At 51.7% G+C, this 26097-nt stretch overlaps 1 protein-coding gene across 2 annotated transcripts in view; it reads right to left on the bottom strand.

Annotated features, from left to right (window-relative positions):
- LOC131091903 (histone-lysine N-methyltransferase EHMT1-like) overlaps positions 1-24477 on the bottom strand; it is a 124992-nt gene extending 100515 nt beyond the window's left edge. The window contains exon 1 of one of the 2 annotated variants that reach the window (XM_058038264.1): positions 24425-24477. In XM_058038264.1, the coding sequence (XP_057894247.1) occupies positions 24425-24445 (21 nt within the window). In that variant the 5' untranslated portion in view covers positions 24446-24477. Of the gene's footprint in view, positions 1-4325; positions 4410-24424 lie in introns of those variants that run through there. The other variant, XM_058038267.1, reaches the window with a different exon arrangement.
- Positions 24478-26097: the final 1620 nt, after the last annotated feature.

Below are 26097 nucleotides of genomic sequence, written 5' to 3'. Positions count from 1 at the left end.
CCTTCCTCCAGTCACAAACTCCTGGTGCCCTGGCACAGCCACATCCCAGCAGCTGAAGGAAGAGCTCCTGCACATCCCACAGCCTGTGCTTCCCACAGGGAACAGCCATTTCCCATTTCCTCTGCTCCTCCTCCTCTGCAGAGCACTGTGGCACCAAGTAGGTCACAGAGCAGACAGCTCCTGAAGAATCACCTGCAGTTTGTTTCCTCTCCCTTCTTGCTTTCTAGGAGCCACCAAATCCCTTCACCACCACCTTCAAACCCCATCCTCCATCCATCCATCCATCCATCCATCCATCCATCCATCCATCCATCCATCCATCCCACACCTCTCCCTGCATCCCTACATCCCTGTCTCCTGCCTTTCTGCTCTCTCCCAGCTGTTCCACTCCACCTCTCTCCTGCAGGTCCTCAAAGCAGGATTTTCCAGATTTTCCTTCCATCTTCCCCTTCCCACAACCATATTTTTTCCCAGCATGAGGGACTTCTTGCACTGCTTCTCTCACTCTCAGATCCCTGGCTGTCCTCTGTGCTGGTCAATGCATGAAAGCCCATCCACCATGGGAATGGAGCTCTTCTACAATTCCACATCTGGGTTAAAAATCACAGCTCCTTCCCCTGTGTCTGTAACTTCACTCACTAATCCTCAGGGAAAAGGGGGGTAAGGAGTCCCCTTTGCCAGCTGGTGCTCTCAGGCTTCCTCAGGTCCCCTCTCCATGCAGGGCTCCATCAGCTCCAAGGAGCACAGGACGGCCCAAGATCCCTCCCTGCTTCACCCAGGAGCCTTTGGCAGGGACAGCACTGCCAAAGGACACAAAACAAGGATGCAGCAGCAAGGACTGAGCCCAGGGTGTTAAGGAAGCCAAAATTCAGCCATAAATTGTATTTCAGAATGGCCAGGAAGGCAGGAGAGCAGGAGGTAAAACTCCTCTGAAAGTGGAGAAATGCTGTGCGTGACAGCAAACCCTCCCACACAGCACCACCACAGAGAGGATTCACCACAGCAAATAATTACAGGGCTCCTGTCACAATATCTGCTCTTAAAGGCATTGCCAGTTGAGGCCAGGCTGGCTGAAGCAGTGAGAAGGGAGAGGAGCAAAGGCCCCAGGCCTTGAAGTGGTCACCATTTGGTTATTAAAGCCTGGCACCTGCATGCTGTGTCCATCCAGCAGTCACCTCCTCCTCCTCCTCCCTGGGGTTGCCAAGGCTGCAGGAGGGTTTTCCAGATACACCTGTAGGATTCAGTTCCATCTTGTTCTTTCTGGTTTGAATACAGTCCTGGCCTGATATGATACCAAAAAGGTGAGCAAGTCCCAAATTCAGGTTTCGGTCCCTCCATTGAACAAAGCTGTGCTGGTGGAGAAAGAGACAAAACTGGCCACACAGGCAGAATTTTCCACACAAATCTAAAGATAGGAATGTGCAAATTCAAGCAATGAATCCTCCAAAATCCAAGTCACCCATCTCAAAGAAAGCATCAGGGAGTCCCTGCCCTGCAAACCCAAGCCCCTGCACAGGACACAGCTCCATTGGATGCAGGATCTCCCTCAGCTCAGCCACATCAGAGTGCTCAGGGTCTGCAAGGGGAGGGAGGTGCCCCCTCCATGGGAACCCCCAGCAGGGACCTGCAGACCCCTCTGGCAGAGCCCAACCACAAACCCACACACTGAAATTAGATCTGGTTGTAGCTACTTTGACATTCCAGACTGATCAGCTCCAGGGCTTGCTGGAAAGGAGCTGAATGTCTCCCTGGAAGAGAGGAGAAGCAGCTCTGGGGTGAGGGTGTCCCAAAAGCTGCTCTGATCCAGAGGGACCAAGTCCCCAGACACCAAAGGCTTGGAAAGGCTGAAGAACAGTGCCCTGTGCTGGGGACTCTCCTCAGCCACTGAAAATGGCTCATTTCCCCCATTATACCCTAAAACAAGAAGAGGGGGAGGGCTTTATCCTCTGCCTTAGAGCCAAACCCCATGGCACTAAGGAAAGTGTGACTTTTGTCCCTTTGCTGAGCCTTTCCCCCATTCTGGGACTGGAAACAGGAGAAGGTTTAAAGCTGGTCCAAACCATTTCAGGGATGAAGCTGATTACTCTTCCCAATGAGGGTGAAATAAAGAATGAGGTTATGGATCCAGGCTCCCTAAAGTCACCCTGTAGAAAAGGGAAGGACAGCAGTGACCTGCACTGGGCACAGCCAGGGCCCAGCACCTCATTCCAGACCAAGGACCAGTGCTGGTGTCACAGGACCTTAGGCCCTGTGCTGGTGAAGCAGCCCCCACCTACACACCTCAGCCTGAAGATGCATTTTTGTTACACCCTGATCACAGATTTTTACAGTTTCCTTTAACTTTCTTGCTTTCAACTTGGCTTCTCCAAAAAACTACTTCCCAGTTCTTCCACCAAATGTGTTTTTAAATAGAACTTGATCATTTTTCTCTGAACTAAAACCCTTTGTCATGGTGACAGATACATCGCTGGCATCAGTTAAAAATGTGAAAGAGAAAATCCTCATCCACCAGTGAGAAACAAGCAGCACCACTGAATCCTGACACAGCCATGGTCCTCCACAACACGAGTCTTTGTTCTCACAATCATCTCCAAAACAATATTCTGACAACATCCTTCCCTATATAGATTTATATTGCTATATCTCTATCATTTCCCTCACGCCCATCAAAATGAAGTTATAATTAACCCATCATCAATAGAAATTACAATGATTTTGAAACAGCAAGAAACAATCTATTTGCATTTGGTAGCTAATTATTCCCCCTACGCACACAGCCACCAATGTTCCCTAAAACCATCCACAGAACAGACAGTCTGTGCTAGCCAGAGCTTCTGGAAAGGAGGGGAAAAGGAGGGACTAAGCAAAAAAACCTCAACGTTGGGGTGGCAAAATTTTCTTCAAATCCGCAGCATCTTGAGCTCAGCCAAGTCTGTACTAGAGCTGCCCTTGTGAACTCATCTAGTAGTGTCAGAATCCACCTGGGTACCACATGGAAGCTGACAGCAACCTCAGGACCAACCTAGTGGGAGCCACTGACATTTGCTAAATTATTGAATTATTATTCCCTTCTTCACACCACTCCCTCCAAGGAAACACGAAGTCATTTTTTCAATAAAAGCTGTTGGACATAAATTTCACACCAGGAGCGCTCCCAGAGCCAGGCAATCCCTGGATCTGCAGTTGCACCCGGGGTTATCCCCTCCTCAAGGAGGAACGGTGAGCCCTCCTGGCAGCCTGGGATGCCCAGGGGTGACCTCCAGCCCCTCCAGCTCCCACTCACCAGGTACAGAACAGAACAATGCCCCGCCCCACCCCCGCCCCCACGGCAGGCAGGTTTTGCTGACACATCACCTCCATTTCCTCACCATCCCCAAGGATTACAGCGATGTTTGTGAGAGGTAAAGACACCAGCCGTGGTCAGGGAGCGCTGACTCGAGCAGCTCCAGCAGCCTGACAAAAATCAAGCCAGCCAGGCATTTTCTGCTCGGTGTCCTGGGAGCCCCAGGTTGGCCCTCCATGGCTGGTGCTGCGTTCAGAGGAAGCTGCCAAAAGCTCCAGGGATGGTAAATCACATCCTCCTTCACCCACGCCTCTGGAGGCGAGTAGAGAAAACACTCTTGGCTCATTAGGAACCATCTGACGGTTCCCTTCCTCTGGGATGCCCCCACAAAGCAGGGATTGGGGAGGAAGGGGCTCAGTTTCACCTGGACACAATCCCTGTGCCTGCAACACTTACCTGGCTGCCAAGGCATCCCTGCTCAACACGCCGAGAGTCACCAGCCTTCAAAGCAAAGCCAAAATAGCTCAAGGATTGTTTTCCTTCCCCCATCTGACACGGGATTGCAGCTCCTCAGCCATGGGGAGGAGGGGGAGCAAAATAATAGTAATAATCAAAAGCACAAGACTAGTCTTCTGGAGGCAAAGCTAATCCTGTCACACATTTTCTTCCCAACAGAAGCATGAGAGATCGAGTCCCACTGGGTTCTGCTCACAACTAAACAGGACGAGGTGTTTGCAGCTCCCTTCTGCCAACACAGCTCAACGAGCAGCAAGGCCTCACCTCCTCTAATCATTTCACTCAACACGAAGCCACCCTGGTGCTCTACCCCAGCTCTAGAAAGCCAGCCCGAGCCTCAGGATGGCCTTGCACGGAAATAGGATTACTTTGGCCTGGAGGAAAAAAAGAAACCACAACATGAAGGTCACCCATAAAATCATTACACAGCTCCCTCTTCCCCGGCTCATAGAGAAAAAAACCTTTCTCAAACCCTCAACCTGAAAGGAGAAACACAAAAAGATATGTACATTAATGCCATATATACCTCCGTCAATTTTTTTCCTCGTGTCTTTAGAGCAGTTGTTTACTGCAGCCAACTGCAGAGAAATTACAGTAGCTTAACTCTCCAACTCCCTCTAAAGGATTAATCTTCCAGTGAGCATGCTCACGCGGGAGCTTTTTCAGCACTTGCATCCATTTCATGAGTGAGGGCTGCTGCACACATGAGGAAATGCCATTTCAGGGCTCCAGGCGCAGCGAGCAGCCCCCAAACCAAGGGCTGAAGCCCTTCCCAGGGCTCCACAAAGGAGCTCTGCCCAAGGCTCCTGCTCCAAGGAGGTTGAGAGATTTCAGGTCCATGGCCCCTTTCAGGAAGGAGGGGGGCAGTGGTTTCCCTGCGACACTGTTTGAAATGTCTGACCTTGGCTTTTCTCTACAGCCTGGTGGACAGTTCACCCACTGAAGCTGGAGTCAAAAATAGCTTCTTCTCACTGGCACATTTTTCCTTTTGCATCACTTGTTGGCTCATCTTTGCTTTTCAGAAAAAAAATCAGGAAGAATTTGGGGTGCAGGGAGGGGGAGGGGAAACATTCTAATAAAAAGGAACAGCTTTAAAAATCTAGTTCTCAACTCTGCAACACAGTTGGTAACAGATCCTGAGACACATTTAACTCCACAGATTAAGGACCCATGCAAATGAGGATTTGCTGTTAGACAACAAATCCAGTATCTAAACAAGGCTGTTCAAGTAATCTTGTCCATTCTCTCCTAGACCACTGTAGATTAAACTGCTCTATTTGAGATATTTCTCTCTCACCTCAAAGGATGACCCTCAATTCAAAGCCTTCCTGGTGAAAATAAAGCTCCAACATTAAGGACAAATACACTGCAGAAATAGTTTCTTCCATTTTCATCTTCTCATATTCCAGGGTTCTGCCCTTCCCCTTCCCATTTATCTATTTTATGTCCTGTTGCTTAATTGCTCTTTGTAGCTGAAAGAGATCCAAGCCTCCCCCTCCCCCCAAAGGCTCTTATTTCAACTTTTAAACCCAGCTTGAGTCTAGGACATGCAGAAACCAGACTGCAAGCCCTGAGTCCAGGGAAAATCACAACCTCTGAGCCCAAGGAGAAAAAAACCCAGAGGGGGCTGCAGCCCAAGGTCTGAGCTCACTTCCCAGACACAGCTCCAGGCTTCTCCCAGCCATTACAACCACCTAAACATGTACTTATTTTTCGAAAAGTCTAGAGTGTCTTTGATGCCATGAAGCCCCTTTAATGTTTTAAGCCCCAGAAATGAATCCACAAAAAGGCAGGATGCCAGGAGAGTGTTAAAGAAGGGCTATGGCTGTGTTTGACAGTGCTCGCTCACCATAGCGACCGTCCCCGCAAGAAATGATAAAACCTATGGTGACACTGGATATTTTGCTCCGTTGCCACCTAAATAGAATCACCCCCAGAAAGGGAATCTCTGTTACCATGCATTAAAATAGAGGCTTTGTTTTATTTATAAAGCATCCAAACTGGTTGGTTTGGATGTGTCAGAGCACAGGCCGCTCAGCCGCCCCTCCCTGCTCCATCCTTCGGGGACTTAATGACTGATGGCAGCACCTCATCCTCCCCTCTCCTCCCACGGATCTCAGGTGCTGCTGAGCCTGCCCCAGCTCCTCCAGGGAAGGTCTGGAGCCAGGTGGGATCTGACCCTGAAAACCCAGCAAAGAAACCCCCAGGCTTTGGAGGAGGCAGAGGTGAAAAAGCCTCGACGGAGGAAGATCATGTCCCGCTCTTCCTCCTCCACAGCAGGATTGCACCCACACGTGAAGGTGGGAGAGCAGCTATGGAGTTATCCTGACCTGTCATTCCTCATTTGGAAACCAGTCATACTCCCTGAGAGTTTAGACTTTGAAGATTGACTACTATTGATTCTTCTGCAAGCAAACAGCCCAAGCTGGCAATCAGTCAATAATAAGCAATTACTCGACAGCCTCTTATCTGCAGATGCCAGCCCAGACAGCTCGATTTGTGGAGGCAGCAGGTCAATAAATCAAAGCTGTCCTCAAATTTTAAAATATCATCATTTAAAAACCCACCCAGCCTTCAAACTGCCTGGAAGAGCAGCCAGGTCAGGGGGATTCCTGCACAACAGTGTGGTGGCTATCACTAATTTACAGCTCGGGAGATAGAAGGTGATGTGCTGAAATCCACCCCTGACACTCCTCACCTCTCAGGAGTAGCTTGAGTGGCAGCTGGATGAAGATGATGAGAGAGAGGAGGAAGCAAAACTCTTCTCCTTCAAACAATGACATGTAGGGGAAAAGCAGCCCTCCCAAAACACTCCTCAATCCCTGGGACACACCTTGCTGCTCACCAGGAGCCTCAAACCCCAACAAAAACGTGTTTAACACCCCCCAGACAGCAAATTAACGACACCTCTCTTATCCCCCTGCTGTGAACTCTGTGCCCTGGGTGTACAATCAATCATTTCATCCCAGGAAATGCACTTCCTCCCTTTTTCATGGCCTAAAACATGAGACAAGCACGGGAGCCAAAGGCTCCTCATGAGCATTTCAGTGTGACCCAGAGGCAACACTTTCAACCCAGCAGTGCCAACAGTGCAACGAAGAAAACCAGCTGAAAACTCAGGGAGGCATTTCATGCCCTCAGAGCAGACTCCCTTCACAGGCTCATTTATATGAAAAGAGATAAAAATTGCCCATTTAATTTGCAGAAGACTGGAATGCCAGCCCAGTGCAACGACAATATCTATCTATCTATCTATCTATCTATCTATCTATCTATCTATCTATCTATCTATCTATCTATCTATCATCTATCTATCTATCTATCTATCTATCTATCTATCTATCTATCTATCACTGCAAGGGCAAACACAACCTTCTATCTAGTTCTGTAGATTCTAGAAACTTCCCTGTTTGTCCATGGGTTCTTGCACAAGTCATGGCAACAGCCCAAAAGCACCAAAAGAGCAGAAACATTTGACTAATCCTGCTGGTGCTGCTGAGGAGGGTGGTGGCCTGCAGGATGCTCTGTGCTCCACATCAGGAGCTCACCAGGGGCACGGGAGGATGGAACCAAGACACCCAAAAGCTGCCCAAGCACTGTAAATCCAAGCCCCTTGGAGCCTGTGAGGCTTTCAGTGCTACAGAAATGTCCCAGATTCATCAGGTTTGGGGCAGCTCCACCACCACTCCACCCAGGCTGCCAGGGGCCCAAAAAGTGCCAAGTGCCCAAGAGAGGAAAAGGAATGACTTGGGAATATCCTATCATTGGTCCCAGGAAGGGGAGTGTTTGTATAATGATGACCAAATCTTGCAGATTGAGTATCTGCAATCATACCAGCTTGAAAAAACAAGATTTTGAGCATAATACCTAAATAAAAAGGGATGACCCACTGGAAACAAGATCAATCCCATAGCTGCTACTCACTCTTCACACTCCACTTGCCACAAAATTCAGGTATCTGAGGATACATTCTAAATATCCTGTCTTCGACACTTTTCAGTGGTCTGGGAGGGTAAAAGGCAGCAGATAATGGATTATTTCAACTTTACTCTGCAGCTGGGACAGACTTCTTGAGGAGCCTACTGAGGTTTTCACTTCCATCTAGACAGGGTGCACTCAGGTCCTTGCAGCAGTGGCTGGGCCAGCAGGAAGCTGTGGGAAGCTGTGCCCAAAATCACAAAAAGATTTCTTCTCTTCTTACCCACAGAGCACCTACAGGTGGCTTTTACACTGCCAGCCTTGTCTGCAGCACCGTGGCAAAGCATGGGAGAGCACTCAGGAGGGAAAAAAAAAAGGTGTTAAATGCATCTTCCTGTATCACTCTCACCATATATAGAGAAGCTACAAAATGCCAGAGCAGCTGACAGGATCCCACAGACCGCAGTGCAGAGCACCAGAGGCTCCTGAGTTTTGCAGGAAAGGTTTTCACCCAATACCTGCAGTTTTCTGATATAAATATGGACTTTTCCTTCCCCCTCCAGCAGCTCAGTAGATCCATGCTGTAAGGACAGTCCCGTGGCAGCCCAGCTCTGGGGAGGAGCCTGCAGAGCTGCTGGAGTTGCTGGGCATGGAAAACATTTTTATTTACCCAGGAAGGAGCTGCCTGCCATGGGCCTGGCTCCCACACCCCACTCCAACCAGCGCTGACCTACCCCACACAAGGAAAACAACACAGCAACTTTACAAACCACAGCTGTGGCAGCAACACAAAACTATTTCTCACCTTTTATGACAAAAAGCAATGCCAGTTGCAAGACAATAAGACATCACAACCTGCCATTCATCCTCCCATCTCAAGGCACAGCCATTCCATACAAAAGCTGGAGATCACCTGTCGTGCTCTGCTTCCTTCTTTCAAATGCAGCATTGTGTTAGCACCAGGATCCCGCTGCTTTGGGGCTGCAAGTGTTGCTAGAGCAACAAAAATGCTGGAAAGTAGAGCAGAGAACAAAAGGACTCCACAGCCCCACGGAGGATGTGATCAAGGAGACAGTAACAATGTAAAATGGGACCAGGAGACCTCCCTGAGAGCAGGGAACTGCCATCTCCCATCCTCTGCTGGGCACAATGATAATTTAGCAAGTAGATCATCCCAGTGAGGAATTCCAGCAGCTCAGCCCCATGTCGGCCTCTCATCAGGAGCCCTATGACTGACCAGAGCCCTGCTCCTCCCTGTGATCCATCCTTTCATGCCCAGCACAAGGCTGCCATTCCCAGCTGACTTTGTAGGAATTAGGGACACGTGTTTCTGTCAAGGCAGAGTCAATCCCTGCTTGCATGTCCAGCAGGTTGTCCTTGCAGCAGGAGATGTGGTCAGAATTCCCCTCACTGGACAAATCCAGGTTAAGTGACATTCCAGCAGCTCACTGAGACAACTGCACCTTGCAGGGCTTAGCAGAGGGGCCTTGCTGTAAGGAACATGGATGCCTTAGGAAATAATCCTCAAGGCAGACTGATTCAGGGATCCTCTCTGTCCCTTCAGGCATGTTCAGCACAGGGACACTGCCCCCAGGATGTGGGGAGAGTGTCCTGGCTGGAACTGCCAGCCCTGCAGCTGGGCGGGGACAGACAGCAAGCACCAGGCTGCTGTGTGATGGAACCCACTGCCAGAATCCATCCTTGGAGGGTTCTGTGTGCTGTCTGCAGCCCAATCCTAACCCTGGAGAACTCTGCAAGAGCTCAGAAGATCCTCCACACACATTTTGCACCACACTGGGCACAAGGACCTGGCTAACTCTGGTGTGTAGCCCATGATAAAAAACCCAGTTTAAAGGCAACCTCTGTTATGTAACAAGCACTGTCCCTCTGTGCCTGCTCTTCCTGTCACCTGGCTTTAACCCTGGCTCTGCCAGCAGCTTCCAGAAGGCTCTGAGAGGAAAGGGAGCCCCTTGCAGGAGCCACATTTGCTACATGGGGTTACAAACCACTCACACAACCTAAGCAGCAGCAGCAGAGAAGTCCTGGAGGGTCTGGCTTGAAGTGTAAAAGCAAAAAAAAAATTTTCTTTTCAAAGCTTAAGCAAATCCTTCATCAGTGAAGCTGATGAAGACACAAAAATCCTCAGGGTGGATTATGAAAATGAGCAAAGGCAGGACCAGCTCCAGAAAAGTGAGGCTCAAAGCCAGGCTCAGAGCTGGCCTCAGCTCCTTGTGACCACCTGCACAGGTTACAGAGCAGGCAGCAAAGAGGATGAACAGCATTTATTCCCCACTCTGGGTTAAAATTCAGAGGTGGAGAAGTCCCATGAACTGTGAGGATGCCAGCAGCAGAACCTGTCTGTTCTGGGAGCACAGGACCAAGGCTGCCATGGCAGCTTTTGGGTCTCTTCCCACACCTGAGGAAACCTGAAGGGTTTGCTGCAACCTGACCCAAGGCCCTGCTGTCCATGGCTGTGAGGTTCCAAACCAGCCCAGGGCCAATGCTCAGGTGCCTCCTTGTGCCTGCTCACAGCTCTGGGGAATCTCTGTCCCCTCTGAGCTCTGCCCATGGCACACAGAGCAGAGCACTGGGATGTGCTCCAGCCTCACCTCAGCTGGCACCTCCAGCCCAGCTTCCCAATTCCAAAATAGCTTCTTCCCCATTTGACCTGTTACGACAAAAAACCACAGAAAAACACAAAAATTCAAACAGACAGAATGATAAATGCTGGAACTGTATAATGTAAAAAAAGAAGTCAATTAATCCAAGGACCTGAAGACTGGTGCAACCACAATTTTGGCATCTTTTTAGCCATTCCTGATAAAGGCACCTCTATACATGACAATTCTATTGAGACAGGTCAAAGTTAGACCTACAGAAATGCTCTCCTACCTGAATGTGCTGACACCAACACAGCTGTGCCCCAAAACTTCCCACAAAGAGCTTCAACCTGGGAATCATCATTATACAAACAGAATATTCATTAATGATCATTACTTTCAGAATGCAAAGGAGCTGCCATGACCATCCTGTCAATTATTTCTACAAATGCAATGGATAAAACCTGTAACTGAGGGGAAAACACATCACTGCTTCTTCCTGCTCTGCTGAGGAGGGCTGGGAGGAGCCCAGGAGCCCATCCAAAAAGATCTTTATGCCATGGAAGCAGCTCACTCACTCAGGAAGGCTAATTTTGCCAGCAAAAGCTGCAGCCAGGTTCAAACCATCCAAGACACCCACACAGATTCCTGGATGGAGGCAAGGCTCACACCTGCCCACACAGCCAGGGCCTGGACCTGCAGCTGCTGCAGTGTCTGTGCCCCTGTGTCACACAAACAGCTCTCCCTGCAGGGCTGAATGCTCTGGAACACCATTACTGGCATAATTAGTAATTACTGCTCTGATGCATTCATGTTTGCAGGTCCCAAACCCCCCAGTCTGGCCTTGTTGGGTAATTCCAGAGCTCCCTGACCACCTGCACAGGTTACAGACCAAGCAGCAAAGAGGATGAACAGCATTTATTCCCCACTTTGGATTAAAATTCAGAGGTGGGGAAGCCCCATGAACTGTGAGGATCCCAGCAGCAGAACCTGCCTGTTCTGGGAGCACAGGGCCAAGGTTGCTCAGGGAGACTCCACACCTGAGGGAAACTGAGCCCTCAGCACTGCCCTGCTCCTCTTCCTCCTGCTTTGGGTCTGCCCTGGACCGTGGGCTATTCCCCCATGGAACTGTGTTCATATAAACAACCGTGCCACAGGGAGATCCCTCATCACACCCCAGGGGCTGTCAGGGCAAGGAAAGGGGTTTTAATCTGATTTTGGGCACCCTATCCCTGGAGAAGCTGCTGCAGTCACATCAGCAGCTCAGAGGATGCACTAGAAAAGATAGAGATGTTAACTGCTCCTCACAGAAGCTGCCCAGCCCAGCAGGCAGGGAGGTGATACAGCCTCCTGTGGGGAGGGACAGATGTGCCCAGAGCTACAGCACAGCTGGAGAGCTCAGGGGAGGGGACACAGCACCCAGATAATGGCAGAGGCTACAGGGGATTAACTCTGAAACTCAGCCGGGGAAAACCTACTGCTCAACTCACATGGAGATTAACAATCGTTCTGATTCAAGATTCCCACAGAAAGAAATGGGGCTGATGAGCCACTGTGCTCCTTCCAGCCTGACTGATCAGTGATTCTGTGGCTGCCCATTTTCCTGGGAATTGCCCTGCAGAGGTGGCCTGTGTCTCTCAGCCCCCTGGCAGCAAGGGAAGAACAATCTGTTGGGACAGCCAGGAATGTCTGGCAGAGGCAGGAAATCCTCTCTTTCCTTCTCCTTTCCTCCCCTCCTGGGTGATGTGACACACAGGGATATTTCCAGTCAGCACAACCCTCCATGGGCCAAACCTTCACAAAGTTCTGATAATGCAGTGAGAAAACAATGCTGCCTGATTTTCCTTCCATGCAATTTAACTCCTAGTACTGCATATAACACACTCCTTCCCACTCCTGTGCCCAGAGCCAAACAAAGCTGATCTGCTGGAGAGGGAGGTTTAAGTAGGATTTAAGATCTGCCTTGAACTCCTGGTGGCAGCCCACGATGGAGTGGATCCTACCCAGGCTGAGAAACCACATCAGTTTCTCACATGTGGAATAAAAGAAAGCATTGAGAATTTGTGCCAAAACATTCAGGGCTTTTTCTCATTCAAAAAAAAAAAAAAAAAAATTAAAAAGTAAAACAGCTGAACCAACCAAGAGAGCAGGGTTTTTCCCAGGCTTTCTGCAAGGCCAGATGGAGGCTGTGGCTGGGGGATCCAGCAGGGCATGGGATGCTGGGGGGATCCAGCCCCTGGGATCCTCTCCCTGCTTTCCTGCATCCCCTGCCCTCTGAAACCAGGCCTGAACCTCCAGCTGCAGCTGCTGTGCTCTTGCAAGACCACGTCAAAAAACCAAACACAACAGAACAGAAAGGAAAGGTCACTGAGGTGACTCGTTCAATTCTGCTTCAGAGAAGTCCTTGACAGGTTGTCAAGGTGGATTTGTTTATTAAAAGTGTCTTTTTCCTAGCAAGAAGCACAGAATGTCTGTACAATAGATGTCATAATTGCCCAGGTTTGTTAATAATTGCATCAGTTGGAACAGGATGCATTAGCCTAATTTAAGAACAAAATAAGAACATATGAAAGATCACAGGTCCCATTTTCAAGGTGAATCCAAGGCTGCTATCACAAGTCCAGAGATGAGGAGCTGGACCTTCAGAGTCCCACTGGCTTTGATCACAAATAGTTCATACTTCACAAAGTGCTTCTGGAAGTTTTCTATTCCCTTCATCAGGCCTGGCCATGATGTCAAGGAATAAAGCCAAAAACCAGAGCACATAAAATAGTGACTGTTATGTAACTCGCCATCTCTTACCTAATGAAGATAATCTCTACATTTAAAAACTAACATTCAGCACTTCTTCAACAATTCCAGTTAAAGGCTTTCAACACCAAGTCAGGCCTTTGAACTTTGGGGGAAAAATTACCTCTGTTTTACAGCTGGGAAAAGCACCACAGGCAGCAAAACCTCAACCAGCCTTGCCTGGACACTTCTTTAACTCCTTTTGTTTAAGCTGCTGCCTGTCCCATTGCCTGGGCACACTGCAGGGAGGCTGCTCTCACTGCAGCTGATGGCAAATCCCTCCCTGACTTCTGGAAGTTTGGATCAGGTCCCAGAACTCTTTTTAATATAATACTCCAGTTTGGGTAATCTTCTGTCTTATGGAGGGTCAATGCTGCAAACTCTGCTTGCACTTAAGTCCTATTGTCTGTCTGCACCAATTCTGCACAGCCAGCATTTCCTCAGGCCTCTGCTCAGACAGCAGCACACTCACCAGCCCCAGACACCAAGCCAGGCAGCTGCTAAGGGAGGAAAAAGAAAGCCAAACCCACAGATTTACCTTTCCTCAACACTCAACCACACAGTCCCAGCCTCATTTCACACATGGGACCACGCTGCAGGAACCCTGGAACACAAGCTCTGAGCTTACAAAGCACCCTCCACACTTACAGGGCAATAAAAATTAGCTTAATTAATAATACATCGGCAAGGAAATGTTAACGAGCAGCCAGCAGGGGGGCAGGGAGTGCTCTGTCTAATCTCCTTGTGAGGACTGCTTGCTTTGGCAGGGATCAGCAACTGCATCAGCATCACCATGGGGCAGGGAGGGCTCTGAGTCACCGGGACACACCAGCAAACATTGCCATCTCTCTTCACAGCAGACACTGTTGCATCAGGAGTTACACTTGGCAGCCCCACATCAACTTCCACTGAGGAGTTTTGGTCGTTTAAAGAAGAGTTTTGGCTATCGTGGGCATGCAGAGTATAAACACACACAGACACGGGGCCTCCTCCTCCTCCTCCTGCTGCAGCTCTGTGGCCACGTCTGCAAATTCTGCAGCTCTGCCCACGCCGGCCTCGAGCTGCTGGGTCACGAGTGAGGGGAACCAGCCCAAACCTCCCTGTTCTTGGGGAATGTCCAAGCTGTGTCCTTAGGGTTTGCCCACCCTAAAGAGGCACAGGGTGCTGGGGCTCATCCCAAGGCAGACAATGGAAATCTCCCCTCCCAGCTGGTTCTCCTCCTTGTCACAGGAGAAGACAAGTGCCAGGCTGGGGCTCCCAGCCCCAAGGCAGCCCTGGGGCTCATCCCCTGCAGGGCTGTGCAGTGTGGGGAGGAGGTTCCCTGCAGCCAACAGAGCAGCTCTGCCTTTCATGGGAAGCATGGCTGGGAACAAAGGCCCAGTGGAGAAAGGCAAACTGGCTGGGGAAACTGGCCAAGGCCCAGAGCTGAGAGATGAGCCTCGTTCCTCATCACCTCCTGCCCTTCCTCCTCCTCTTGCACAGCCCTGGGGTCACAGCAGGTCCATACCTGAGCCACCAGGGATGGGATGGGGATGGGGATGGGGATGGGGATGGGGATGGGATGGGATGGGATGGGATGGGATGGGATGGGATGGGATGGGATGGGATGGGATGGGATGGGATGGGATGGGATGGGGACTGGGACAATCCATGTGTCCTATGTCACTGAGACAGCCCCAAACCCCAATTCCAGCCCACACACCAGTCACAATCCCAGCAGCAACAGCCACACAACGTGCACGTCCTCCCTGCACAAAGCACAGCATCTGCAGGAGGAGGGAAAATTTGGGGCTGCTGTCAGCCAGGGGCAGGAGATAAATGATGTCTATAAAGCAGCCTCTGTGAGGGCAGTCTGGAAGGCTGAGAAAACATCAAACCAGTAAGGTTTTAATAAAAGCCATAAATGATTAATACCAACGTGCTCTTATCAAAGGCAAACTCCTGGAAACACAAGAACATAACCAGATCACCAGCACAAAGGGCACATTCTACAGGGAAGGAAACAACAAAACTCACAATAAAAACCCAGAAGAAGGGCGAGATAGGCATGGAGCTCACTGTGTGTGGCAGAAATCTTTTTAAAATCTTGAAAAAAAAACCATGAGAAACACAACTTGCAGCTCCTAGAAACCAGAGTGGAAATAAAAGACAGAATATGATCCCCCCTCGCTGGCCTTTCCCAACGCTGCACGCCGGCAGCTCCTGGCGCTGTGAATTCCCAAATTCAAAGCAGACAGAGCTGCAGTTTGTCTGTCTGCTCACGGGTGGCACCTCCCTGCTGCAGGGGGATGGCACGAAAGGACAGGCAGGACCTTCACCTCACCTCTCCACACATGGAGCTACAGGAGCTGGCAATACAGCAAGAGGAAATATTCCAGCTCATCCAGGGCCTTCTTTAAAGGAACAGTCCTTGTTTGTCCTCAGAGTGTGGCAAAAAGGATTAAATATTCCAGATGTCACCTCCAGGCCCGACAGGACACCTCACAAACAATCACCTTTGCATATTAAGAAGGCATTAAAGCCCCAATCTGAATCCAGCCCAGAAAGATTAAAGAACACCCCTCCTAATCCAAAGAACAAAAGGATTTCAAATGTATGGGATTCACAGACCCTTAACACTTAAAACACAGAGCCGACAAAAGCCATTACAAACAAGTTTGCAATTAAAGGCACCTCATGTCTTGGTTACCAGTTCAGCAGAGCCTTCTGGGTGTTGATTTAAGACATCAAATATTAATAATACTCTTCAATTACTAAAATATTCAGACTCATCTTTTAGATTCTCATAATCTGGAGGTTTTTGTGCAAACTGGCAGGATCCTACATGGAACCACACAAACCAGCTCCCAGCCCATTGTTAATGCTTTCATCTCCCAGATACAAATATCCTCTATTTTACACCTCCAAACCCACACTTGACAGGCTGTAAATTTGCTGCCAGCCTCAATGGACATATGAAGATAATTTCCCAGGTCCCAAAAATGCTTTAATGACTCCAACACCCATCTCCTATTTAGTGCAGGTCCCAGTGACCTCCAGGCTGGAGGTGCTGCCCCAAACCAGATCCCAAATGCTCCTCACAAGGCAGGAGGAGCCAAAAGGAGCCTCCAGCACCTTCCATGTGCCTCAATCAAAACTCACACACAGGGAATGAACTTCAGTCAAAGCAGCCTAAAAATGTGCCTTGGGTGACACCCCAGGAGCTGAGATAATCAACAGAGGACAAATTAAACTGCAGGGAAAACAAAATAAAATATACAGAGGGTTTTTCCACCCAGCTGCTCCCACCTGGGCCGAGCTAACCCAGCATCAAACCTGGAGTCAGTCTGGCAATTGGGCAAGGCTTTGGAATCACAGATTTGGGATATTTGCATTCACTGGATGCTGAGGAACACCACGTTTCAGTACCTCCCTCCCAATTCTGCAACAGGCATACTTTCAATTCCCAAATCAGCAGCTGGATGAAGCATGTAATTTTGAAACCCATTAATCCTTTCTAAGTCTTCTACCATGTGCATGTTTAATTTCCCACTTCTTGAAACAATATTATGATTTTTGAGAGAAGCAGAGCTTCTGAATGCTCTGGGTCAGCAGTATGAAACATCCCCAATTCCCAGTGAAGTTGGATAAAGCATGGGGGTAATTTGCCTTCTGGCTTTGAGCCTGTGGGAGAAATTACCTATTAAAACTTCCTCTGAAACTGCAAGGATTGGAAATGTGCAACTGGAGAGGAAGAAGGTAGCTCAGATTCTCAAGAAAACAGGAGCTGATGCTTAAAAATGAAAAGAAGGAGAGAAATATGGATTTCATTGCTCTCAGGGCTGTACTTAAATGCACCTGCAGGTCATGGCCAGGAGCCTGGGGAGACCAGGGCTCCCTTTTTCAAGACAACATGCTCAAATCCTTCTGTCCACATCTGCACTTGAGTTCCAAATTAATTAAAAGCCTGGAGCAGCACTCTGAACAACATTTACCCTCATAAAGGCCCCAGCGCAGCCTGTGGCAGCTCAGACACCTGCACTGCCATTCCCTGTGCACAGAGGTGCCCTCCTGCCCTGCTCCCTTCTCTGGGGCTGGCTCAGCCCATCAGGCCCCTCCTGGCTACCCCAGAAGCAATAAACACCTCATTCCTCTGATTTCCACCAGCAAGAACACCACGGGCAGGCAGTGCTGCTGCAGCATCCCAGGGCTCCTGGACTGGCACAGGGAATGGATCTGTGCCACCTTTGGGCACCTCTGACCCCCACCCAGCTCTGCTCCCCAGTCCTGCTGCTGCTGTAAATGCTGCACTGAGCTCACAGCACCTTCTGGAGCAGGTTCTGGCCCAGCTGACCCCAGGATTTACAATCCCTGTCATTATTTTTATCCCTGTTCGCAGAATTTCACATTTCCCTGGAAGGCTCAGTCACTTACCTGGCTTTATTTTGGGTTTATCCATGTCAGCCTGGTTATCCTGCTCCATATTTACTTCCTCCCCAGCTGCACCACCTGCAAATTTCCTCCCTGTCCATGTGCTGGCTCTGCAGGATGATCAGCCTTATGCAAACAGAAGTGGACCTGAATTTTCTCTGCCACTCAGCATCTCCCTGTCCTGAACTGACACTGCCTCAGAGAGCTCTCCTGCCAGAAGGAGACACTGAAAAGGATGGATTAATATGGAATAGCCCATCCCCAGCCCCAAGCCAGCCCCTGGTACACCCAGACAGCTCAGGTGGGCTCAGGATCTGCCTGTGCCATCAGTCAGGCAGCAGCTCTGAACCATCCCAAACAGAAATCCAGGCTGAGACAGGAGCAAATGGCAAAAAAACAATGGTGGGGATTGTGCTGGGCATTAAGGAAACAGGAATCCTCCTGGAGCAACATTTCCTACTTGAAAAGAGGATGTGCTGGATGTGCTTGATACTTTCTATGCTACAAAGTTTTACTTAAAAGCAGGAAAGCTTTGAGAAGCTTTTCTATTTTAGACACAGCAATACCACACTGACAGTTCTTCCAAGCATGGTTTATTCTGGGTTTAGGAACTGCCCAGAGCTAGGAGGGGCCACACCAAACTCTTCATTCCCTGCTGCATTCACTTCACCACTTCAAGCAGACTCCAGCCACCAGCAATGGGCTGTCCCTGCCCACACAGCCCCACATCAAGGGAGCACAGACTCACAGCCCTGCTCCTCCTGCTCCACACACAGCTGGCTCAGCTCCGTGGTGACCTTTGGCTGCCACAACAGCCAGGAAGAGGGAACTCTCCAAGATGTGTCTTGAAGCACCCAAACAGACTCATTGAACCTCTCACAAGACACAATTTCCTCTCACCTCCTCCTTCTCTGGGGTGCTGTGGCCCAAACTTGGCAAGAGGGAAAGTGTGGGAAATTGATTTATAGCAAATTTCAGCATTTCTTACCTTAAGGTTTGCACACTACGTGAGCCCTCTGTCAGGTGTTGAGAATTTTCCATGAATCAATTTCCCAGAGGGAAGAGAGGGGTGGAGAGGGGAAGGGACAGAGGCCAGGCAAGCTGGTAAAGAGCAAGGCTCAGACTGGCACTGCAGATCAGCCCCTGATCAGCCCAGTACAGCTGCCCTGGTGCACACTGGAGATGGGATATCCACGGCCCAGCACCAGCCCAGGGATGTCTGTGCCCAGCTCCAGAGACTCCAACAGGCTCCCCCATGGAGGAGCTGCTGCTTCTCCTCATTGCTGTTGGGCTTTTTGCTGGTAATTGCATCTCTCCCTTCTTCTGCTGACACAGCTGTGGCAGAGCAATTCCTTTGTATTCATGGACAGAGAACTATTTGTGGGCAAAACTCCTCAAATGGAGACCAAGGCTCTGCTTTGAAAAGCAAAAAATGAGGCACCTTGGTCTGGGATCACCTCTAAACTAATAAAGCTGCATCCACAGCAAGGACCTTTATTACAATTTCAGCAAGAAGAAATGAAAAATCATTCTCTCCAGCCAGCATAATTATATTGGAAGAGTTTATTTAAAGTATAACCCAGGCCTTTGATTCTGCCTTGACTGACAAAATGTTCTTCAGATGCTCTCTTCAGTCACATTGGCTCAGTCACATCAGCTTAGCACAGCTGAAGGGCACTTCTAAGGCTTTCTTAAAGCTTCACAAGTCCTATTTGCTCATTCTGTTATTATTTAAAGTTTCTCTAGGTGGAAGAAAAGGATGAGTTCCCCATGGACCTTTGCCAGCCCACAACATGTGAGAACTCATGGAAAAAATAAAAGTTGGCACCTGTTTGACACAGGATAAGACTTCACCAGCCAGGGCTGTGTGTAATTATTATCTTGTTAACAAAGTAACCTCCCTACTTCAGAAATGTTCTAAAACCTCCTCAGGAGTATCAGATAGGAGAAAAAAAAACCAAAAACAAAAACAAAACAAAACTAAAAATTCTTTTTTTGTGAACACACCTCAGGGATCCTGGGGAAGCAGCTGCCCTGCAGGACACAGCTCTGAGGGGGAATGCTGGGCTTTAAAACACACCAGGTCTGCCTGAGATGAGTGACTGAAATGTGAATAAAAACCACAGAGGCCTCTCCTGGCTGGCAGGAGGGAATGAGGGAGGGCAGGCCTGGGAGCAGAGCTGGATGGTGCCACACCTGGCAGACACACAGTGGGAATCTGCAGCTCCCCCTCCCTGCTCCTGGGATCCCTCCTGCACTCAGCACCTGCTGCAGGAGCCTCTCTCCAGGCAGAGCAGGGAAATGCTGGCCCTTGATGCTGTGGGGAGGTGACTGAGCTGGGAGGGGGCTCAGGGAGCTCCCAGCACTGGCTGCAGGGGATGAGAGGTGAGATCAGAGCCAGGGAGAAGCCTCAGCATCACCCTGACCTGGGAACTGCTCAGCCCAGCCTGGGGAGCTGCTGGTGCTGAGCCCATCCCAGAACCCCCAATCCATCCCCAGCATGAGGAGCTGCTGGTGCTGAGCCCTTCCCAGATCCAGCATGAGGAGCTGCTGGTGCTGAGCCCATCCCAGAATCCGAAATCCATCCCCAGCCTGGGGAGCTGCTGGGTGCTGAGCCCATCCCAGAATCCCAGATCCATCCCCAGCATGAGGAGCTGCTGGTGCTGAGCCCATCCCAGAATCATAGATCCAGCCTGGGGAGTGCTGGGTGCTGAGTCCATCCCAGATCCAGCATGAGGAGCTGCTGGGTGCTGAGCCCATCCCAGAATCCCCAATCCATCCCCAGCATGAGGAGCTGCTGGTGCTGAGCCCATCCCAGAATCATAGATCCAGTCTGGGGAGTGCTGGGTGCTGAGCCCATCCCAGATCCAGCCTGGGGAGCTGCTGGTGCTGAGCCCATCCCAGAATCCCCAATCCATCCCCAACATGAGGAGCTGCTGGTGCTGAGCCCATCCCAGATCCAGCATGAGGAGCTGCTGGTGCTGAGCCCATCCCAGAACCCCCAATCCATCCCCAGCCTGGGGAGCTGCTGGTGCTGAGCCCACCCCAGATCAGCCCCAGCATGAGGAGCTGTTGGTGCTGAGCCCATCCCAGATCCCCAGCCAGGAATTCTGCCTGCTCTTCTCTCTCGTTGCTTTAGAGATCAAAGCTGCACCTCCAGAAGAGGAGATTTTACAGATCCGAACAGACAGAAGGGAAAAAAAAAAAGATGAAAATGCAGCGTGACTTCTGAGGGAACCACTTCACTCAAAGCCACACACACACCTCGCTTCCTGCACCAGCCTCCCCAGGTCACCACAGGCCCCAGGAAAAACAGCACGGCCTGAACTCCAAACCTGCACCAAACAAGTATTTTGGGAAGCACACAAACACAAGGGCAGCTCTCCAGCAAACTGGTGCAAACTGGAGGAGCAGCATCAAATCTGATGAACGTGCACCTCATACATGCTGGCTGAGTGAGGCTCAATTCCTCAAATCTCAATTCCTTAAAGTTTGAACTTTAGTGCAGTAGGTCTGAAGCACGTAACAACCCCAAACTGGGCTGGATATAAGACATCTGCTAAAGAAATCCAACAGCAAAGTCAGATCTTTCTGCAGCCTCGTGGTTACTGCACCTAAGGACTGCAGCACAGCCATTCCCCAGCACAGAGATCACCTGGGACAGGTGACAGAAGAGAACAACAACTGAAGTTCACAGGATTTAGCAAGAACTTGGTGTTCAAAGAGATCCTCCCTCAGCCATCAGCACTAAGATCTGGAAAGAAGCTGTTCTAGACTGGGAGTTTTTGTCTGGAGTTCAGTGGCTGTCAGCAGAGTTGGTTGGGCACTCCCTGCAGACACATAGACATCACCTTCCCATCCAAGGATCTCCTCCCAAAAAACACCTCTGCACCTCTCTGAACCAAGTGAAACCATTCCATCTTGCACTTGGCAGAATGTGGGATGTTTTTCCTTGCTCTCCCACAGCAGCACTGGGGAAGCAAAGAGCTTCTCCTCCAGTCCCCACATTCCAGCCTGAGTTACACCAACTTCCTCCCCTGTGGCCTCAGAGGGGTATAAGCAAGATGTGGCCTCAGACAGAACTGTTCATGGGGGAGGGGAGGAATTAAACTCCAAATGAGTCACTGTTCCCTCCCCATAATCCACAGCAACATCTGGGGATGCTGTGCCTGACTGAGAGCAGGGTTCTTAATGCTCTGCTCACAGGGCAGACCCAGCCAGGGCCCCTGGAGATGCTTCCCAAAATAAAACCTGCGTGTCTGCAGGGTCAGGACTGACCTGTGCAGGAGGAGTTGATGAGCTATGAGCCAGCTCCTGCCCCACTTACAGCCCTGCCACTCTCCTGGAAGCAAAACTGGACCACAGAGTCACAGAGGCACTCAAGGGCTGATTCCTCTGTCGCAGGGAAAAATTAACTCATCCTCTGCAAAACATCAGGGAAAGGCAGCAGGATCAGGCCAATGGGGATGGAACAGAAAACATGAAGGAAGTGTTGGACAATCTTCCAACAATGACGGGGATCCTGTCTGAGGAATAAATCCAAGCTGTCTGCAGCACTTCCAAAGCACTGCCAGTGTCACCTGTGACCGTGACACAAACCTCACCTGGGCCAGAGCACAGCCCTGCCAACCAGGCACTGCAGAGAGGGAGCTGGGAGAGGCAGAGCCAGCCTGGCACACCTGGGGGGCACAGACAGTGACCACACCTGGCTGTGGGCACAAGCTGCAGTGGGTCTGTACACGAGTGTGCACCTGGATCACAGTCTGTGTACAGTGCACACCTGTATGACAGTCTGACAATGATGCACACCTGTATGACAGCCTGTACATCTGTGCACACCTGTATTACAGCCTATGTACACCTGTACACCTGTATTACTGTGTACAGTGCACACGTGTATTGTAGTCTGTGCACAAATGTACACCTGTGTACAACTACACACCTGTATGACAGTCCATACATCAGTGACAGTCCATGAGTGTACACCTGTATTAATCTGTGCACACTGACATCTGTATGACAGTCTCTGCACAACAGTACACCTGTATGACAGTCCATACATGATGCACACCTGTATGACAGCCTGCACATATATGCACACCTGTATGACAGCCTGTACATACATGCACACCTGTATTACAGCCTATGTACACCTGTACAGCTGTATTACAGTGTTCAGTGCATATCTGTTTAATGGTCTGTGTGCAAATGTACACCTGTGTTACAACCTGTGTACAGTGCATACCTGTATGACAGTCTCTAGTCTCTATACACCTGTATGACAGTCTGACAATGATGCACACCTGTATGACAGCCTCTGTACAACAGTACACCTGTATTACAGTCCATACATGAGTGCACACCTGTATGACAGTCTGACAATGATGCACACATGTATGACAGCCTCTGTACAACAGTACACCTGTATGACAGCCTGTGTACACTGCACACCTGTACGACAGTCTGAGAATGATGCACACCTGGATCACAGTCTGTGTACAAATGTACACCTGTGTTATAACCTGTGCACAATGCATACCTGTATGACAGTCTCTGCACACCTGTATTACAGTCCATACACCAGTGTACACCTGTATTACAGTCTGACAATGATGCACACCTGTATCACAGTCTGTGTATGATGCACACCTGTATGACAGCCTCTGTACAGCTGCACACCTGCATTACAGTCCATACACCAGTGCACACCTGTATGACAGTCTGTGTATGATGCAGACCTGTACGACAGCCTCTGTACAACCCTGCACACCTGTATGACAGTCTGTGTACAATGCAGATCTGTGTGACAGCCTTTGTACAACTGCACACCTGTGTCGCAGCCCGTGTCCGATGCACACCTGCGTCATTACCTGGTGGCTCTCTCAGAGCACCAAGGCTCAGCAGCCAGCCCAGCCCAGCTGCTCTGCAGCGTTCACCTGAGGGCACAGACTGTGACAAGTTTACACTCTGTGCACAGCCGGGGCTGAGCCGCACACGGAGCGGTGCTGCAGCCCCGTGTGCCCTCACACCCCGGGCACGGTCACAGCCCGGCTGCCGCCACCCCCGGCAGTGCCCGTTCTGGGGGATGCGGGGCCGTGTCCCCCCGAGCCCGGCGGGTGACGGGGCTCTGCGGGCACCCCGGGATCCCTGCAGTGTCCCGGGCCAGGCTGGACGGGCTTGGAGCAGCCGGCAGTAGCGGGTGGTGTCCCTGCCATGCCAGGGGTGCCACTGGATCCTCGGGTCCCTTCCAGCCCGAACCGTTCCATGGTTGATTGCACATGCCCGGCGCGGCTCCGGGGAAGCACGGCAGGGCTGCGCTGTCCCCGTGTCACCGCGGCGGCGGCGCCGGCAGCACCAACTCCGGGCCGGGCTCCCCCGGGACGCGCAGCCCCGGCTCCCTCAGGGGCTCCTCCCGCCCGCGGCCCCGGACCCTGCATGGCTCCCGCCGCCGCCGCCCCGGAACCTGCATGGCTCATAGCACCGGCCCGCCCGCCGCCGCCGCCGCCGCGCCCGGCCGAGCCCCGGACTCTGGATGGAGCCGCGCCAGCGCCGCCCCGCCGCATGGGCCGGCCCCGGAACATGGATGGCGGCCCCGCCGCTCCCCCCTCCCGCCTCCGCCACACGCACTCGCTCCCATTGGGGGGAGCCCCGGAATCTGTATGGCACATACCACTGACTCACCGTGGAGGGGTGTAACTTATACAGAGTCCTGGGCCCCCCTACACACAATGGCAGCAGCTCCCACATTCTTCCCCTCAGAGGAGTTGGACTGAACCATGGGGCGGCGGGGGCACGGCCCCCCTCCCGGCCTCCGACAGAACCCGCCTGGCCCTGGGCGATACCACTCCACGCTCCCCCATCTTCCTTCCCCCCGCCCGGGTAGATGGACGCCGCCGCTCTCACTCACCTCGGCATCCACTGTGGCCATGGCCGGAGCCCCGGAGCGCAGCCCCGCCCCCCCGGCGGCTCCTCGCGCCTTGGCTCCGCCCCTTGCCCCTCATTCTTCTCAATGGAGACTCTCGGCTGGGCACTGCGCATGCGCGCGGCAGCATGGCGGCCCCCAGAGGCCCCGCTGTCCGTACGCTGTCATGGCGGCGCCCATCGGGAGGTGCCGTACGGGCGGAGCGGGGATGGCGCTGCGGTGACACGGGGACAGCGCTGGGCTGGGACGGAGCCCGCGCTCCCCGCACCGCCCCCACAAACCGCGGCTCCTCACTGATCCCCTCGAGTCCCCTGCACACGCCCAGGCTGCGGGGAAAGAGCGGCCCCGCTCCCAGCTGAGCGCATCGTGAGCTCCCCAAACTTTCAGCAGCACAGCTTGCCCAAAAACCTACATAAAATAAAATCCCTGCAAAAATCGCAGAAAGCGTCGAAAAGTCCCTCTGTCTTTCCTGCCAAAAGGTTGAAAATCACCTCATTTTTCAGCTTCTCCCACTTTTGGGTCATTTCAGCCCAGTTTGGGCTAGGTTTTTGGTGTCTGTGTCACCTGAAGACAGAGATGGGGCAGAGGGAGCAGCTCGCCCTGGCTCTGCCCCACAGAGGGGTCCCTTCAGCCTTTGCACTCCCCTTCCCACACCTCAAGCACCCACAACAGCTCCAAACCTCCCAAACCCCTCAGGGCCCCTCCCCGTGCCCAGGCCCTAAACCCATGATTGTAAAACAATTATCCCTTTTACAGCTCTCCACTAAAGCAGAAAATAGCACAAGGGGGGAGATAAACACCTGCAAGGCTTCCTTGGCCCCACAGCTGCATCAGAGGCCATCCTGAGGAAGTGACACCTGCCCCAGGGAGACACAGGGATGGGCAGGTACTGCTGCACCAGCTTCCTGGACAGGACAATCCGTGTTTCTTGGGGAAAACGGGAGCCTTTGAGTGCTCTGAAGTCAATTTACACATTTATTATCCGCTTTCTGGAGGGACAGACCCCATCCCTTGGTCCTCAGGCCGCTCTCGTGTAGCCCCAGCTGACACCTCGCTCCTCTGAGTGGACAAATGGACATTTCTGTTCTGCTTCTCCCGAGGGGCAGCTCCCATCTGTGCTCTGGGCCAGGGACAGGAGCCAGGGCACGGCTGGGGCTGGGCCAGGGCAGCTCAGGCTGGAGCTCAGGGCAAGGCTCTGCCCCCAGAGGGTGCTGGCACTGCCCAGGCTGCCCAGGGAATGGGCACGGCCCCGAGGCTGCCAGAGCTCCAGGAGCCTTTGGGCAGCGCTGCCAGGGGTGCCCAGGCTGGGGCTGGGCAGGGACAGGGGCTGGGCTGGGGGATCCTGGTGGGTCCTTCCCCCTGTGCTTCACAGGGAATCTCTCGCCCTGCAGCTCCGCGGGGAGCTCTGGCCGGGTGCGGGGCACAGCCGGGGTTATCCCGCTCCCATCCCACAGCTGCAGCCCCCGGGCGCTCCCGGCACAGCTGTGCCAGCCCCGGGGCTGTCGCTGTCGCGATGCACGGATTGACCCGAGCGGTTCCGCTGGCCCTGCTGCCCTCACGCCGCGGTGCCCCGGGCTGTGGGACAGGCTGGGACAGCGCTGAGCTCCACCGGAGCGTCCCCAGCGGGGCCCTCCTGGGCTCTGTGTCCCTCCTGGTCA

The sequence above is a fragment of the Melospiza georgiana genome, chromosome 20 (assembly GCF_028018845.1).
Source record: "Melospiza georgiana isolate bMelGeo1 chromosome 20, bMelGeo1.pri, whole genome shotgun sequence".
Classification (NCBI taxonomy): domain Eukaryota; kingdom Metazoa; phylum Chordata; class Aves; order Passeriformes; family Passerellidae; genus Melospiza; species Melospiza georgiana.
Note: the sequence above shows the minus strand (reverse complement) of the source record. Positions and strands in the feature narration are given on the sequence as shown.